Source organism: Pan troglodytes, chromosome 10 (assembly GCF_028858775.2).
Source record: "Pan troglodytes isolate AG18354 chromosome 10, NHGRI_mPanTro3-v2.0_pri, whole genome shotgun sequence".
NCBI lineage: Eukaryota > Metazoa > Chordata > Mammalia > Primates > Hominidae > Pan > Pan troglodytes.
Window position 1 is genome coordinate 97794146 of NC_072408.2, and position 16180 is coordinate 97810325.

Consider the following 16180-nt stretch of genomic DNA (forward strand, 5'->3'; position numbering starts at 1 on the left):
TAAACTCTATTTTATGGCTTGTTGCTACAGAGAAGAATATAATCCAGGTTTGACTGATTATTGCACATATATTATTATTACCACATTCTCTTTATTTTAAAAGAAACTAAATATTTTCGTATGTTCCGAAGGCTCTTGCAAGCTGTGGGCACTGTGCCGACTGTACCTAATGAAGAAGTCAGTACTGTCTGCTGGGAGTCTCCACTTACCCTGATGGCACTAAGTATCTCAGTCCGTCTTTTTGCTGATTTTCCAGAGGCCAGGTATCTGGAGGACTACTCTGGCCTCGGGAAATGGTCCCTCCATGGTGCTTGAAATAAGGCACTAGACCAGTGGGAAGTCACTGTTGCATACAAAAAGCCGGTGCTGATCTTTGCATCTTTGTCCAGCCTGTACACCATTTTCTTTATTTTATAAAACTGGAAAAAGTCATATCTGTGGTACTTTAGGTGCAACAATGGAGTCAAATAGCACAGGATTTAGGAGTCGGCTGTGGATCCAGGCCAAGTTATTTAAGCTCTCTTCTCTGATTTGTGACTTGGAATAGTGATTATCTCCAGCTCCTAGGATATTGTGAATTAATACATGCTGAAAACCTTAGTAGATGCCTGGCACATAGTTTGTATCCAATAGTTGGTTGCTATTATAACAATGTGTGTATACATGAATTAACTTTAAAACAACATTTAGTATGCTTCAAAGTTAAACGCCAGGCCTAAAAATGATTTTCTGACACTATCCTCTAAAGTATACTGTTATATGGCTCCTTCTATTTTATAGCAGTGATGTTGTATAGCTCTTATTTCTATTTTAGTAAGAGTTGTGCAAAGTTGTCCTGAGATTGTATGGACACTCTAGGAGCTACAAGTTTGTCCACTGACAGTGTTAATCATTTAACCTCATTAAAATGCGTACACAATAAGATATAGCAAACGATTTTTCTTTTGCCCTTATTACTTTCATTTATATTTCCCACAAAAGCAAGCAAAAGTAACATTAGAAGGTAGTTTTGGCTAAAAATATGTCTACATGTTTAAAATAACTTAATTTTTCAAAGAATCATTGCAATTCTTTTTCTTAAACTATAACAAGAGAATCAAAACCAAATCATCCACTTGTCTACCTCATTGGCATAGCAGAAATTGAAAAGTCAGTGATTGTATATTTCTTTGTCCACATAGAGACATCATCAAAGGATGACTATTCCATCCCAGAGAAACAATAATAAAAGGCTTTCATTAAATGTTACTGTTTCCCTATTATTCCCACTACTATCATCACTATTTTTTTATGTGTTTCTAGGAGGATTTAAGAGTAGAGAAGGAAGGTCATTATCTATGGTGCATCACCACTTGCTTATACTACTAGGATTTGGAGATTGTGTTAGGTAGAATTTTAAAGATAGGTCTCTGAGATTCCTGCCTTCCGGTTATTCAAACATTCTTCTAGGTACTGTTAAAAAACAATTACAGGTCAGGGCGCAGTGGCTCATGCCTTTAATCCCAACACTTTGGGAGGCCAAGGCATGCAGATCACGACTTCAGGAGATTGAGACCATCCTGGCCAACATAGTGAAACTCCGTCTCTACTAAAAATACAAAAAAATAGCTGGGTGTGGTGGCACGCACTTGTAGTCCCAGTTACTTGAGAGGTGGAGGCAGGAGAATCGCCTGAACCCGGGAGGCATAAGTTGCAGTGAGCCGAAATCACGCCACTGCACTCCAGCCTGGCCACAGAGCGAGAGTCCGTCTCAAAAAAAAAAAAAAAAAAAAAAATGCAGATTAAAGCACCAAACCAGTTGGCCTTTTTAAAGATCATATGGAGGTTACCTGGATTAAAATTAGACAGATGGTTGCAAAGCTCTGTTGATATACTACAAAACAATTAATTGTCTCTTTTTTAATATGTTAATTCAGAAATAGACTATGAAGTGATGAAAAGATTCGATACTAAACCATCTTAGTGAAGTTCTAGAGAATTATGTACTTTCCCACACTGTTGGTGAAAGTGTAAGTGGTTACACTGTCTTTGAAGGGCAATTTAGTAATGTTTATTAAAATTCAAAATAATAATCTTTGACCTAGAATTCTACTTGCATGATTTTATCGATACATGTACTCTCACATGTATACAAACTTATTCATGTTCAAGTAAGGGTATTCTTTGCAGTTTGGTGTAAATGAAAAAAATGTACATCCATGTGATGGACTGATATGTGGTTTTCAGAATCAGTACAGCTATATGTGCTGATATGGAATGATCATCCAGCAATAATTTTAAATTAAACAAGCAAAGTTCAGAATAGTGTTTATCTTCTGTACTTAAAAATGCATATTTTATGTATAAATACACACATTCTGGTGAAATGCACATGTAGCATGTGCACATATGTATTTGTGTAAAAAAGAAAAAGTTACTTATATGCAAGTTTTTGTTTCTTGTGGAAATGTTTATAAAATTATGCAAGAAAACATTATTTCTGGGGAGTAGACCTGGAGGTGTTGCAGCTGGAAGGAAACTTACCTTTCATTGAATACTCTTTTATTGTCTTTCAGTTTTGAACCATGTATGTGCCTGTATTATGATTATACATTTTAGAAAGACGAACTCTCCTTAGAAAGTATTACTTCTTCCCTAATATGATTATCATATCATCTTCTATATTTTCCATTTTCTATATTTTATTTTTCTTACAGGCACACAGAAATACACTATATAACTAATCAGTTTATCGAAAATCTAAAATGAGTTGTCAACTCTTTAAAATAATAAAAAGTTATCATTCAAAAACTGCAGGTTATGTGTATTATTGTTGGATATGATTATTTGCATGGTGTCATTATAATGACTATTTCACAAGGCCATTATAATTTTCAAATACATTTATTCTTTTTTTCATGCTCTTTAATGGATTAGGGGAATAAACATGCTTTAGTGAAAAAAAAAGGAAGAGAAAAGTTTAATTAACAACATCTAAATCTTGGCAAAAATACCTAAAGTGTTCATTTCAAAATTTTACTTTATTATGTACTTAATTTGAAATGATATAGGATATGAACTCCTAAAACTTGCAAGTGATACATGATCTATAAGAACATGTGTGAAATATTTTCTATCACTTAGTTTTGCTCTTTTTTATAAATGTTATAGGTTTATTCCTAACTCATCTGGTGTTTTCTTAAATTACTACATTTTCATTATATTATAACATTTTTAATTGTAGTTTATGTAGTCATATCATCTCTCAGAACACAATCTCAAAGTATCATGCTGAGTTTTGTTTTGGAAGAGTGCAGTAAGAATGGTTTATTTATAGTAGCCATCATAATGCTAACCATTATCTGAAATTAGACAAGGCTCCCAACAGGCAGACGAGGTAGACACATGTATGCTTGAGGAGTTTTGCTGAGATTAATAGGGTTTCCATCCAATCGAATGTCCTCTAGTGCCTTACGAATATAAGTCAAATTTTTAACATTGCAGAACGTATCTTCGTGCATTTCCAGAATGTTGTTATTCTAAAAAAGATGAAAATAAATTATGACAAGATATAACACATTCTTAGTATTGACTGATAGTGCAGTCCACTGTGCTTCACCCTTGTTTTTATTCTTTTGTTATTTTCCTCAATCAAAATTACTTAATGTATATGCCAAGCACTTTCTAAGCAATGGGGGTAAATTAGGAAATAGACATGCTCCTGTTTTTAAGGAGCTTATACTTCAGTAAGAGAAATACAATTTGAGGTGAGAAAACTACTGAAAGAAAAACAAGTTATTTCCAAAAATGAGTATTGTGAAGAAAATAGGATGACTATGAAAAGTTATCTTTAGAGGTAACAATTGAACTGAGAATGGATTGACAAGAAGAAAAAGGCATGGAAAAAAACAAGGGAAGAACATTCTAGGCACAGAGAACATCAGGTTTAGAGTCCTGAGGAATCAACATGGAATGCTCCTCCCTCAACATTCGACATTCAAGTCAATGTGGCTGTAGTGAGGGGAAGGAAGGAGGGAGCAAATATCTGGAAGATAAGCAGGGCCCAGGACTGGATTTTTAAACCTAGGTTTATTTACTGTATCTCACATACCATAAAATTCACCCACTTAAATGGTACAGTTCAGTGTTTTATAGTGTATTAACAGAGTTTTGCAACCATCTGTCTAATTTTAAAGCATTTTCAACACCCCCAAAAGAAAACCACACATTCCCCTCCTCCCACCCCAGCAACTGCTAATCTATTTTCTTTTTATATAGATTTTCCTATCTGGACATTTCACGTAAGTAGAATTATATATAAATTTTTTGGTACTGAGTTCTTTCGCTTAGTATTGTGTTTTCAAAGTTCATACATGTTGTAGGATGTATTGGTACTTCATTCTTTTTTGTTGTCCAATAGTAGTTCATTGTATTGATATACCACATTTTTGTTTATTCATCAATTAATGGAAATTTGAATTATTTCCAAATCCAAATTATGCCTCTTATGAATATACTTCTGTTAACATTTGTGTAAAAGTTTTGTATGTACATACGCTTTCAGTTCTTTTGGGTATATACTTAGATGTTGAATTGCTGAGTCATATAGTAACTTCATGTTTTATTTTGAGGAAATGTCAGACTGTTTTCCAAAGTAGGTGCACCATTTTACACTTCTACCGACAATGTATGAGGGTTACAATTTTGTCTGCGTCTTAACCAATGCTTCTAATTGTCTCTTTTATTTTAGCCAAATAAGTGAGTATGAGTTGGTATCTCACTGTGTTTTTGTTCATTGTTAGTGTATTGAAACATAATTGATAGTTTATATTGATTTTATAACCTATAACATTGCTGAACTTATTTATTAGTTCAAATACTTTAGTGGATTCCTTAGAATTTTCTATACCTAAGATTTATAGATTAATTTGGGGACCATTTCCACCTTAGTCGTAAGTCTTCTGATTCATGAATATGGAATTATGTTTTCTTTATTTAGATCTTAATTTCAACAATGTGTTGCAGCTTTAAGTATACAGAGCTTGTACTGCCTTTGTTAAATTTCTTTTAGATACCTTTAAAATTTTGTGACTATTATAAACAGGATTGTTTTCTTAATTTTTTTTCAGATTGTTCATTGCTAGTGTATAGATATCCTGCATACAATTGATATTTGTATATTGATTTTGTAACCTGCCACATTGGTGAACTCATTTATTAGTTCAACTAGTTTTTAGTGGATTCCTTAATATTTTTTATATGCAAGATTATGTCATCTGAAAATAGAAGAATGACCTTATTTTCAATTTGGAAACTATTTATTTACTATATTTTATGTATTTATTTTTCCTAATAGTCCTAGCTATAACTGCCAGGCTCAATACTGAATAGAAGTGGTGAGACAAACAATTTTAGTCTTGTTTCTGTTCTTAGGAAGAAAGCGTTCAGTCTTTCTCCATTGAAGATGATGTTAGCCTGAGTTATTTATAGATGTTCTTTATTGGATTGAAGAAGTTCCTTCTATTCCTAGTTTTATTTTTTTAGTAATATTATAATAAAATGGTGTTGGATTTTGTCAAATGCTTTTCTTGACATCTATTGAAATAATCATATGGTTTTAAGCCCTTTATTCTATTAATATATTACATTGGTTGATTTTTAAATGTTAAACTATTCTTATATTTCTGCAATCCCATTTGGTCGTGATGTGTAATCTTTTCTATATGTTGGTGAATTCAGTTTGTTATGTTTTGTTGAGACGATTTGCATCAATATTTATAAAGGATATTGGCCTGTAGTTTCATTTTCTGGTGATGTATTTGTTGAGTATTGTTATTGGGTAATATTGGCTTCACAGAATGGGTTAGGAAGGAAATGTTCTCTTTTTTGTTGTTATTTGAAATAGTTGTGAAAGATTGTTATGAATTCTTCTTTAAATGTTTGATAAAGTTAACCAGTAAATCCATGTGGGAGTGGGTTGTCTTTTTTGGAAGATATTAAATTGCTAAGTTAATATATTTGCTTATTATAGCTCTATTCAGATTATCCATTCTTTCGTCAATTTCAATAGCTTGCATTTTTCTGGAAATTTGTTCATTTAATCTAATTTGTTGGTTTACAGTTGTTATAGTAATCCTTATGATCCTTCTTATTCCTGTAAGTTTGGTAGTAATGTCCCCTTTCTTATTCCTGATTTTAGTAATTTGTGACTTTTTTCCTAGGTCATGTCAGCTAAAAATATGTCAATTTGTTGATCTTTTAAAGAAACAAATGTTAGTTTTGTTTCTCCATTATTTTTCTATTATATATTTTACTTATTCTGCTTTAATTTTTATTATTTCTATCCTGCTTGCTTTGGGTTAGTTTCCTCTACTTTTTCAATTATCTTAAGGTAGAAGGCTAGGTTATAGATTTGAGCTCTTCTTTTTTAATATACATATTTACTGCTGAAAATTTCCCTTTAAGTGCTGCTTTAGCTCCATCCCATACATTTCAATGTGTTTTATTTTTGTTTTTATTTATCTCTGATTTTTTTAAACTTTCTTGAGATTTCTATTTTGGCCCATTAGTGATTAAGAAAAATTTTGTTTCATATCCACATATCTGTGAATTTCTTAAATTTTATTTTTTGTTGATTTCTAATGCAATTTCATTGGAATCAGAAAACATACTTTGTATAATTTTAATTATTTTCAATTTACTAATACTTGTTTTGTGGCCTAGTATGTGGTCTACCTGGGAAATGTTCCTTGTGCACTTGAGAAAAATGTGTATTTTGAAATTGTTGGGTGGAATGTTCTGTCGATGACTGTTATGCCAAATTGGTTTTCAGTGTTGTCCAAGTTTTCTATTTACTTAGTGATCTTATAGATAGTTGTTCTATCCATTATTGAAGCGGGGCCAGGTGCGGTGGCTCATGCCAGTAATCCCAGCACTTTGGGAGGCCAATTCAGGAGGATCACTTGAGGCCAGGAGTTCAAGACCAGCCTGGGCAACATGGTGAGACCTGGTCTCTAAAAAATTTAAAAAGTAGCCAGGCATGATGGTTCACACCTAAAGTTCTAGCTACTTGGGAGACTAGGGTAGGAAAATTGCTTGAGCCCAGGTGTTTGAGGCTGTGGTAAGCTATGATCATACTACTGCATTCTAGCCTGGGTGACAGAGCAAGACCCTTTCTATAAAAAAAAATTAAATTAAAATTAAAAAATAAAAATAAGAAGATGGAATACTTCATTACTATTGAACTGCCTGTTTCTCCTTTCATTTCTGATAGTTTTTGCCTCATGTATTTTGGGCCTCTGTTGTTAGATGCATATATGTTTATAATCATGTATGTATTGACCCTGATGTATTAACCCTCTTATCATTATAAAGTGTCAATGAGGAATAATACATGTTTTGTGCCTATTAACTCTGCTGTTCCCTTTGATATGTGATAGATATGTGTTGTTAATAACTGTGACTTACATTTAAGTATTTATTATATATCAGTAGCTATATTAAATGCTTTATAAACATTGTTTCATTCATCCTCCCAGCCATCCTGTATAGAAGATCACCTTTTAATCCACACGATAAATCAGAAATGCAGGGAGTTTCAGATAGTTTTGGGTCTAGAATTGCAGCCCAAGGCATATGCTTTTGCCAGAGCCTTCAGTTTTAACTGCTATACTACATGTTGGCAAACATTTTCCAAATGAATAAAAAAGGGGATTTATTTATGTATTAAAAATATAGAAGTTGAAGACAATGTAAGCTAAAAACAGACATATATATATTGGATGTTGTGAGCTGACAGTGACGGAGAAAAAATTTTTAAGTTGCACTTATTGACTTTCAAAGCTTAGAATGGGAATGTAAAAGCTGTTACTTAAAAAATTCCCTCATATTATATATACAAACAAATTATGTTTAAATATAACATCAAAGACTTGTTTTATTGGTAGGATCAATACCATCCCAGATAAGAGTAATAAAATTTAATTCATAATTGGAAAACACATTCTAAAATCTCTAAGTACTCCCTTGGAAATCTTTCCTTCAGTCATAAACAAGGAAAGACATCTTTATATGCATAGAAATTCACCCCCAGAAAAAAAGAGAGAGCCATCCAGAAATCAAACCAAATGGCTAGAAAATACATATACAATAGGCAAGTAAACAAATCAGACAAACCCACAAAAGAGACAGATATCCAAGACACAGACATATATACATATATATATAGTGTGTGTGTATATACATATATGTATAGAGATATATATTTATATATATGTAGACACCAAAAATATGAAAATATTTATATTAATAGGAAAAAAAGAAAAGGCACAAAGGTAAATATTCACAAAATCCACAAGGGGAAACACAGGAATTCATGTCCAGCTCTTAAATAGCAAAATCACTTTTTGTACATTTTCTGCCATAAAAGATAACGTTAAACTATAATGTTGTTTCTTTGTTTCCTTGTTTCTTTGAGCATGAAATGGGTGTTTTCTCTATATATTTATTCCATAGAACAGATCAATTTATTAGATAATGTTGATTATAGCTACAAACTAAAATTTACAACTGAAATAAGAAATAATTTATATTTAACAACCAAAAATATTCATTATGATTGAACAATTTTTTAATCACATACGTGAAAATAAAATATTATTCATTCATTAAACTAATCAAACTGAATACTTCAAAGATAACATGTAGCTTAATGGGCTTTAAAATAATCAAAACTTTCAAATATGGTGTTTAAAAAAAAAAAAAAAACCTGCACTTTGTTTATCCAGAGAGATGGAGCTTGCCATCTCTCAGCACATAGGAATGCCTTAGGACTGAATTTAATTCAATACATAAAACCTAAAATCACAGGCTGAAATTGATGGTTTTTTTTTTCCCCTGACAGCTAAATGTCAAGTTAGATTTTTATTTCTCCCTTTTCTTTTCCACTTCTAATCTTTTCATTTTCTTCAACAGGTGAAACTTTCAGTGGTTTTTTTTCTAAAGAAAATTTGTGTACCAAAAGGATGCATTTTGCCTTGGAAAATAAGAAAAAGAGTAAAGTTATCGGAATTCAATTAGAATAGATAGAGCTATCAATGTATAAAGATAGCTTTGTACTCAGATAAAGAGAGAGAATAAATGAGAAAAGAGAAAAAGAAGAAAAGTTATCACAGTGTGTCAACATGCCATTACAGACAAATTCTTGTGTCCTGATGTCCTTTTTGGCTTTGCTTTCTCTGAAGCCCTTGGGCACACCTTACTGGTAGACTCCTACCTGGAGGTGAAGGGCTTGTAGATTTTCTGGGAGTGGCAGAGGGATGTGGTCCAAGTTGTTATCAGTGAGGTACAGATGATGGAGATCATACATGTCCTGTAAACATTCCAAATGTGGGAACTCAATAAAAACTCAATAAAAACTCAATAAAAAATAAAAAACACAGCTGTATTCCCCATTCCCTCTACATGCAGATATTTGTAAAATAGCATGTTCCAGTTCAGGTCTTGTTTTGTAAAGTTGAGGCAGCTTAGTTTTCTGAGTTACTAGACAATTCAGATGAGTTTTGGAAAAATTGGCTACAAGCAAATATTTCTTCATAAAAATACAATGTGTTTCTCAGTCTCTAGGAAGAACCATGTTTTGTTCAGTCTGACTTTCTCAATTTAAGCAAGGCTGCTTCTTCCTATGAAAGGCATTCTGCAGTGGGATTTTGAGGACTTTGATGAGGCATAGCAAGCATTTCCTTTATTTTATAGGCATGGAAACAAAGAGTTCCTCCCCAGCAAGGGCCTGGTAGCCCAACTACCAGAAAAGGGCAGCCTAGCAAGACAAAAAACATTTAGACAATAGCTGTTCTACTCTAGCCAAACACCCTAGAATAAACTGTGACTCATCACCACCTGTGCCAACACAGGCAGAGTGGGCAGACTAGACTATGACCCTTGCCTGGCTATAGTGAGATGCCCTAACTCCCATAGCTACCATTGATGGTATCACTGGAGGCCTAGCAGAGAGACAGGGCATTTGCCACCACCCAGTGGTTATGAGGCCACACTATCCCCTGTGCCATCCCTGAGAATACTGTGGTGTCTCTCTAAAGAGTATTTTACAATTACATGTTCAGTGTACACTGAGAGGGGCTGCTTGAATGCCGTAAGAGGAGGCAAGAAAGCCAGTTGGTTACTGTTCTCAGACCCTATGCTGTTTTTCAAAGCAAGTCCTCTAGCCCCAAACCTGCTTGCTTCACATAGAAAACAAAATCTCTAAGGCTAACTGAATCCATCCTCTTTATAAGGTCATTTAGTAGCCTTCTGTCTTCAAGACACTGCCCATTCCCTGCCAAGTAGCTATCCTTTTAGCCAGATAGTCTTTCTGAGTGTAGGGTCTGATCAATACAGATTCTCTGGCTTGCACCACTTCCAGGTGCTCCTGTAGATGGTGCTTCTGTAGATGGTGCTTCAGGTAGCCACCAACTTCTTATTCTGGCCCTGCTTTCTGTTTTTGGTACTTGATCACCCTCACAATGTACCAGAATATGGTGTTTCTCAGAAGCATGACAGATGCAGTTGGGAAGTTTATCTTGAAAGTTAAAAGTCTCACTAAATTAAATCCCCTTATAGAAGTTGAGCATAGTGACTCACACCTATAATCCCAGTACTTTGGGAGGCCGAAGCGGGAGGATCACTGTAGCCCAGGAGTTTGACACCAGCCTAGGAAATATGGCAAAACCATGTCTCTACAAAAATATACAAAATTTAGCCAGGCATGGTGACACGCATCTTGTAGTCCCAGCTACTTGGGAGGCTGAGGCAGGAGGATCATCTGAGCCCAGGGAGGTCGAAGCTGCAGTGGGCTGTGATCGCACCACTGCACTCAAGCCTGGGTGACAGAGTGAGACCCTATCTCAATAAATAAATAAATAAATAAATTTATTTTCCCTACACGAATAAAAAAGGTAGTCAATGACAGCAAATAAAATTGGAAGATAAAAGTCTGCATATCAAACTTAAAACTTACTTTAAATGCTTCTTGCTTTATCCCTTTCCTTCCAAGTCTATTGTTGCTAATATCAATAAATGTCAAAGTGGTTGGCAATTCTGGGAGCTGCCTTATTTTGTTGTCACGCAGGACAAGCTCTCGAAGTTGAGGCAGTTTTCGGAATGCATCTTCATCAATCTCAGATATTAAATTTGATGTCAGATCAATCCTTTTTAAATCACCTAGAAGAAAAAAATAAAGGAAGTAATTAAATATTCTTGTTTTGCTCACATAAAAATATAAATGTAATTTTCCTTTATTTTGCAAATATAAATTTAGCAATGCACAGTTAATGAGATGATTATCTTTCTTTTTATAAAAAATTATTTCCTCCAAATACTATTCATATTTATGTACTTAGGAGTATAACTTTAGCAAAGAAATTGGTACACCACGTTTAAAATAACTGGTCTTCTCTCCATAATCTTCATAAAGTTTGTCTGGATTTTGTCATTTAAAATTTTTCCCTCAATGATAAAGACTGTTGTGTTTTCTAATAGTCAAAGATACAGGCATTAGAAAGAAATCTTCAAATGATTAAAACACTTTATGACAACACATACCAAAATTCTTCTAAGTTGGCAACAACTTTAAAGTCAGAATTTAGGCTTACATTCATCCATCATAAAGCAACTATGCTTTAGTGGAAGTTTATTTTTAAAAAGCCAACTCCTCATAAATATGACCATATATTTTACTCAAAATGTCATAATATGATAAAATATTCCAGCATGTACAATATAATTATTTATCATGCATATTTAGTTTAAATTGCTCATTTGAAAACATCACCTATGTGGTTTTGAAATGACCATTGCTTATTTGTTGTTTTTCTTATTATTGTTAAAGCAAACTCTCAAATTTTTAAATAACAAAAAACTATTGATTCATGAACCAGGCTTTGGCATTCAAGTTTCATTCTCAGTGCTAACATTTAACAATGTAAAAATTTAAGGGAAGTGTGTAAAGCGGTGAAGGCCGTTAAGGCTGTCATCCATACTTAGGCTTGCAAAGTCATTTTTGTTGATCTTTTTAATTCTGTTAAAGCGGGAATAGAAATAAGCGGTGTTCTTGGGCAGCGGAGGAATAGCATCAAGTTCATGGTCATCACAGTACACGGTGGTACTTATACAAGTACACAGAAGACAGGTTGGAAAGTCTAAAAGATAAAGGAAAATAAAATTAAATGTAAGTACCAAATCAATTTCTGAGAAATAATGTGGAATGTTTGATACACAAGATTAGAGTCTCCCACTAACCAAGTAGATTTTATATTTTCTCATAATGCTTTCTGTAAATAGAATATTCAAGTCAAGCATACCAATTAAAATTGTCTCAACAATTAGTATATTCAATGTAACATTTTAAAAATAATTTAAAATTAGTACTTTTCTATTTATTAGAAATTCTATATTCAAAATTTAAACATTATTATTGTGCTTTTCATAAAGTTAAAATATCACATGTAATATTTTCATTAAGTCTTTGGTTTAATAATGAAACATTTCACTAAAACAACACTTGCTTCAAGAAAAATAAAAGATAATAATTATTAATATTCAGTTGCTCAATACATATTATTGAATCCTTTCTATGTAAATGGCACCATGGTAGCTGGTGAAACAGTGGTGAGCACAAAGAACACAGTTGTGTTTTATGATCTGCTTTGTGAAATGAATGTTAATCACACAAATAAAATTATGAATGTGATAAATGTCATGAAGTGTCATCTGAACATAACATAGGGGGATTTGACCTAGTCTGGAAGTCATGGAAGGCATCTCTGAAGTGAAAGCTGAGCTGAGATCAGCAGAAGAGGAATAATTGACTATGCAGGTAGGACAGGAATGGTATGCCAGGCAGAGGAAGCAGCATATGCCTTCACTTTGGAGGGACTGAAGGATAGTCCATATGGCTAAAACTCAGAGAGCATTGGAATGTATGGGACATAACATGCAGGGGCCTTGTAGGCTGTGCTACAGCTTTTATTCCTTCCCATAAGGATGGGCAGAGGTATCATACGATGCGGTTTGCATGGTAAGAGTTAAGTCTGCTGGAAGATGTAATGGAAGACTGAAGCAGGGCAACTGGAAAAAGTGGAAGTGAATCATAGTGTAGACAAAAGATGGTAACTTGGCTAGGGTAATGGTGATAGAGGAGGCAATGGAGCCAAAAATGTTTCTGAGGCTGGATTTTATCTTGACATACTGATTTTTCTTTTCTGTCTTACACACACACACACATGCACACACACACACACACACCCCTACCTCTCCACCCCTTCTTCATTTTCTGTTTAGTGATCATGGAGAGGACAGTAAACTTCTAAAGGAGATGGAGAATTAATGATCAGAGGAAAGGAGGAGAATCAGGATAGGGCAATGTCATGGAGGCCATGTGGGGAGAGAGTTTTAAGGGAAAGGAAATAATCAACAACCTAAGCCTCCTGAGATGTCAGGTAAGTTAAGGACTGAAAAATGTTCTTGGATTAGTTATTGCAGTGGTTATCGGAGCATTTACAAGATTTGCAAAGTGAGGGAGCTGAAAGCCAGATTACAGTCCATTAAGGGAGAAGTTGGAAGTAAGGTAAAAGTTGCCACAAATGTTGAAAATGCTGAGAGGTTTGTGAAGAGCAAGGGATGAGACATAGTGATATCTATAATAAAATATGCTTGGGGTTTGTTTGATGAAGGGAGTGATTAACGTGGAAGGAATTTGGAGAAAAAGATCCAGAGAAGGTGAATTTGAATATAAAAAGGATCATGAGAGGACAGTAGGAAATAGAACTCAAAGAACATGGAAAGATTTTCATCCCACATATGGAAGGACAGAGTGTCTTTGTTGTGCTAGAAGGAGAGGGAGATAGAAGAGCACAGTGATATAGATGTAGGTAGATTATTTGTCTGGAAACAGGAAGACCAAGGAGTTGCTGACTGAGAAATTGCATTTTCTTTGTGAAGTAGGAAGTTAAGTTATCTGACAGCCTTGAGGGGTCTAGGGATGAGGTAAATAAGGATTGTAAGCTGTGGAATGAATGGAGAAAGTGAAATCTCTATGACATAAACTAGAAGAGAAAAGTGGTGGAAGAAATGTCCTGAAATTTCTCAGTGATCAATTTGTCTTAGTTTACCTGAGACTTTCATGTTTATAACATTGAAAGACACTTGTGTTGGGAACTCATCACACCCAGACAAACCAGGATATTTGATCAACCTAGTTGAAAGGTCTGTTTGTGGTTTGTAATCAAGAACTAATAATGTACCCATTAAGGTCTTATTACTATCATTAAATACAAAAGTCATTTCCATTTTAAGAATGGAAAGCCAGGAAAAAATGTTTAAGCAGGAGCTGTAAAATATTTAATATGTGCTAATTTCTCCAATCATTATAAATTAATATTTTCTACTCATAAAAATTTTAAGAGTTAAGGCATTTGATTCTTCTATATATTTATCACCTTGATAATTAAGCAATGATTGCTTAGGGTAATTTATATATATTCGCAGTAGTTATATTTTAATTCTAAGTTTTTCTACACCTAACTCAAGGCTATATTACACTGTTTTAGAATGTTATTTTTAGAAATTTGTTTTAGTAGTAAAAATATGGTATTTTTATTTTTAATATTCTAAATATTTCTAAACTAATTTTGATGAATGTGTGCCTCTTCTTTGGAAATTAAAAAGTGAGTTTGAGTTTTTAACTTTTTTATCCTCAGAGTACTTTAGAAACAAAAATTTTCTTTAAAAGTCTTAGTTTTTGTTATGTTTCTAAATTGACATTAGTGAAGCATTACTTGACTCAAGCTTTTGAAAGGATTGGGCATTCTGCTTTTCTGTTGTTTCTGGCTAAGCTGAGAGATCCAACGTACAGGTACTGATACAAGATTGGTCAACTTTTGAAGGATCTGAAATCATTTAAATATAAGTAATGTTCTAGGGATATTTAATTTTCCTATTTTGGGTGCTTTATGCTGGATATTTACATTTCCTTCTCATTGTGTCTCTTCCTTTTTCTACTTGTAGAGTGTTCTGCTACACAGAAATTTAACTACACAGAAAGAATATAATATATTCATTAATGACACTGACAGGATTTATTGGTCTATGTTGCATTCCACATATCACCTCTGTGTTACTGGACACATTTTATAGTATGTCAGAGTTTTAGTTTTCTTATTTTTAAAAATGGGTAATCAGTGCCTAGTACATAGTGTCTTGACTCTTCAAAAAGTTAATGTAGATAAAACAATTCAAGTGTCTGGCATATAGAAGGCATGGGATGAAAGGGCAACTTTTCATATTACTTATTGAAGAATAGTTAAAAACTCAAAGAGGCAAAGAGTAAAATGGTGGTTATCAGAGCCTTGGGAAATGGGGAGTTGTTCAAGGGGTATAAAATTTCAGTTATACAGGATGAAGAAGTTCTAGAGGTCTGCTATATCATACTATTCATAGTTAACAATACTGTATTGTACACTAAAAATTTTGAGAGAAAAAAATGCATGAACTCCTTTATCAATAGAATTTTCATAACTAACACTATGTTTACTATGGGCCAGTAACTACATGTATTCATTTAATCCTGACAACACCTCTATAAGGTAAGTTCTATTATTTATTATCCCATTTTTTTAGGTGAGAAAACTAAGGCAAAGTAATATTGAATGCCTTACTCAAGACTATAAAAACCCCACAAGTCACAGTGCTGGGATTTGAATACATATGTTTTGGTTCCTCTGTCTCTCCAAGAAACTCTCAGTTTTGATTCCTGTACTTTGCTCTTAGTCATGCCTTAGGTAATATTGCTCCTCCCTCTCTTTTTGTCTCCCAGTGTGTTCTGGACAGACTTTTCTCATAAGACCTGTAATACAGTGATATTGTTTGGCTGTGTCCCCACTCAAATCTCATCTTGAATTGTAGCTCCCATAATTCCCACATGTTGTGGGAGAGACCTAGTGGGAGATAACTGAATCATGGGGGCGGCTTCCCTCATACTGTTCTCATGGTAGTGAATAAGTCTCATGAGATCTGATGGTTTTATAAGGCGTTTCCCCTTTCACTTGGCTCTCTTTCTCTCTTTCCTGCTGCCATGTAAGATACGCCTTTTGCCTTTCACCATGATTTTGAGGCCTCCTCAGCCATGTGGAACTGTGAATCCATTAAA

The 16180-nt window shown here is 33.8% G+C and overlaps 1 protein-coding gene across 1 annotated transcript in view; it reads right to left on the bottom strand.

Moving 5' to 3' along the window:
• Positions 1–2867: 2867 nt before the first annotated feature.
• EPYC (epiphycan) overlaps positions 2868–16180 on the bottom strand; it is a 41339-nt gene continuing 28026 nt past the window's right edge. Inside the window, exons 4-7 of the mRNA XM_001134960.3 lie at positions 12015–12173; positions 10994–11196; positions 9254–9349; positions 2868–3518 (exon numbers count right to left, since the gene is read on the bottom strand). Of these exons, the coding sequence (XP_001134960.3) occupies positions 3348–3518; positions 9254–9349; positions 10994–11196; positions 12015–12173 (629 nt within the window). The 3' untranslated portion in view covers positions 2868–3347. The remainder of the gene's footprint in view (positions 3519–9253; positions 9350–10993; positions 11197–12014; positions 12174–16180) is intronic.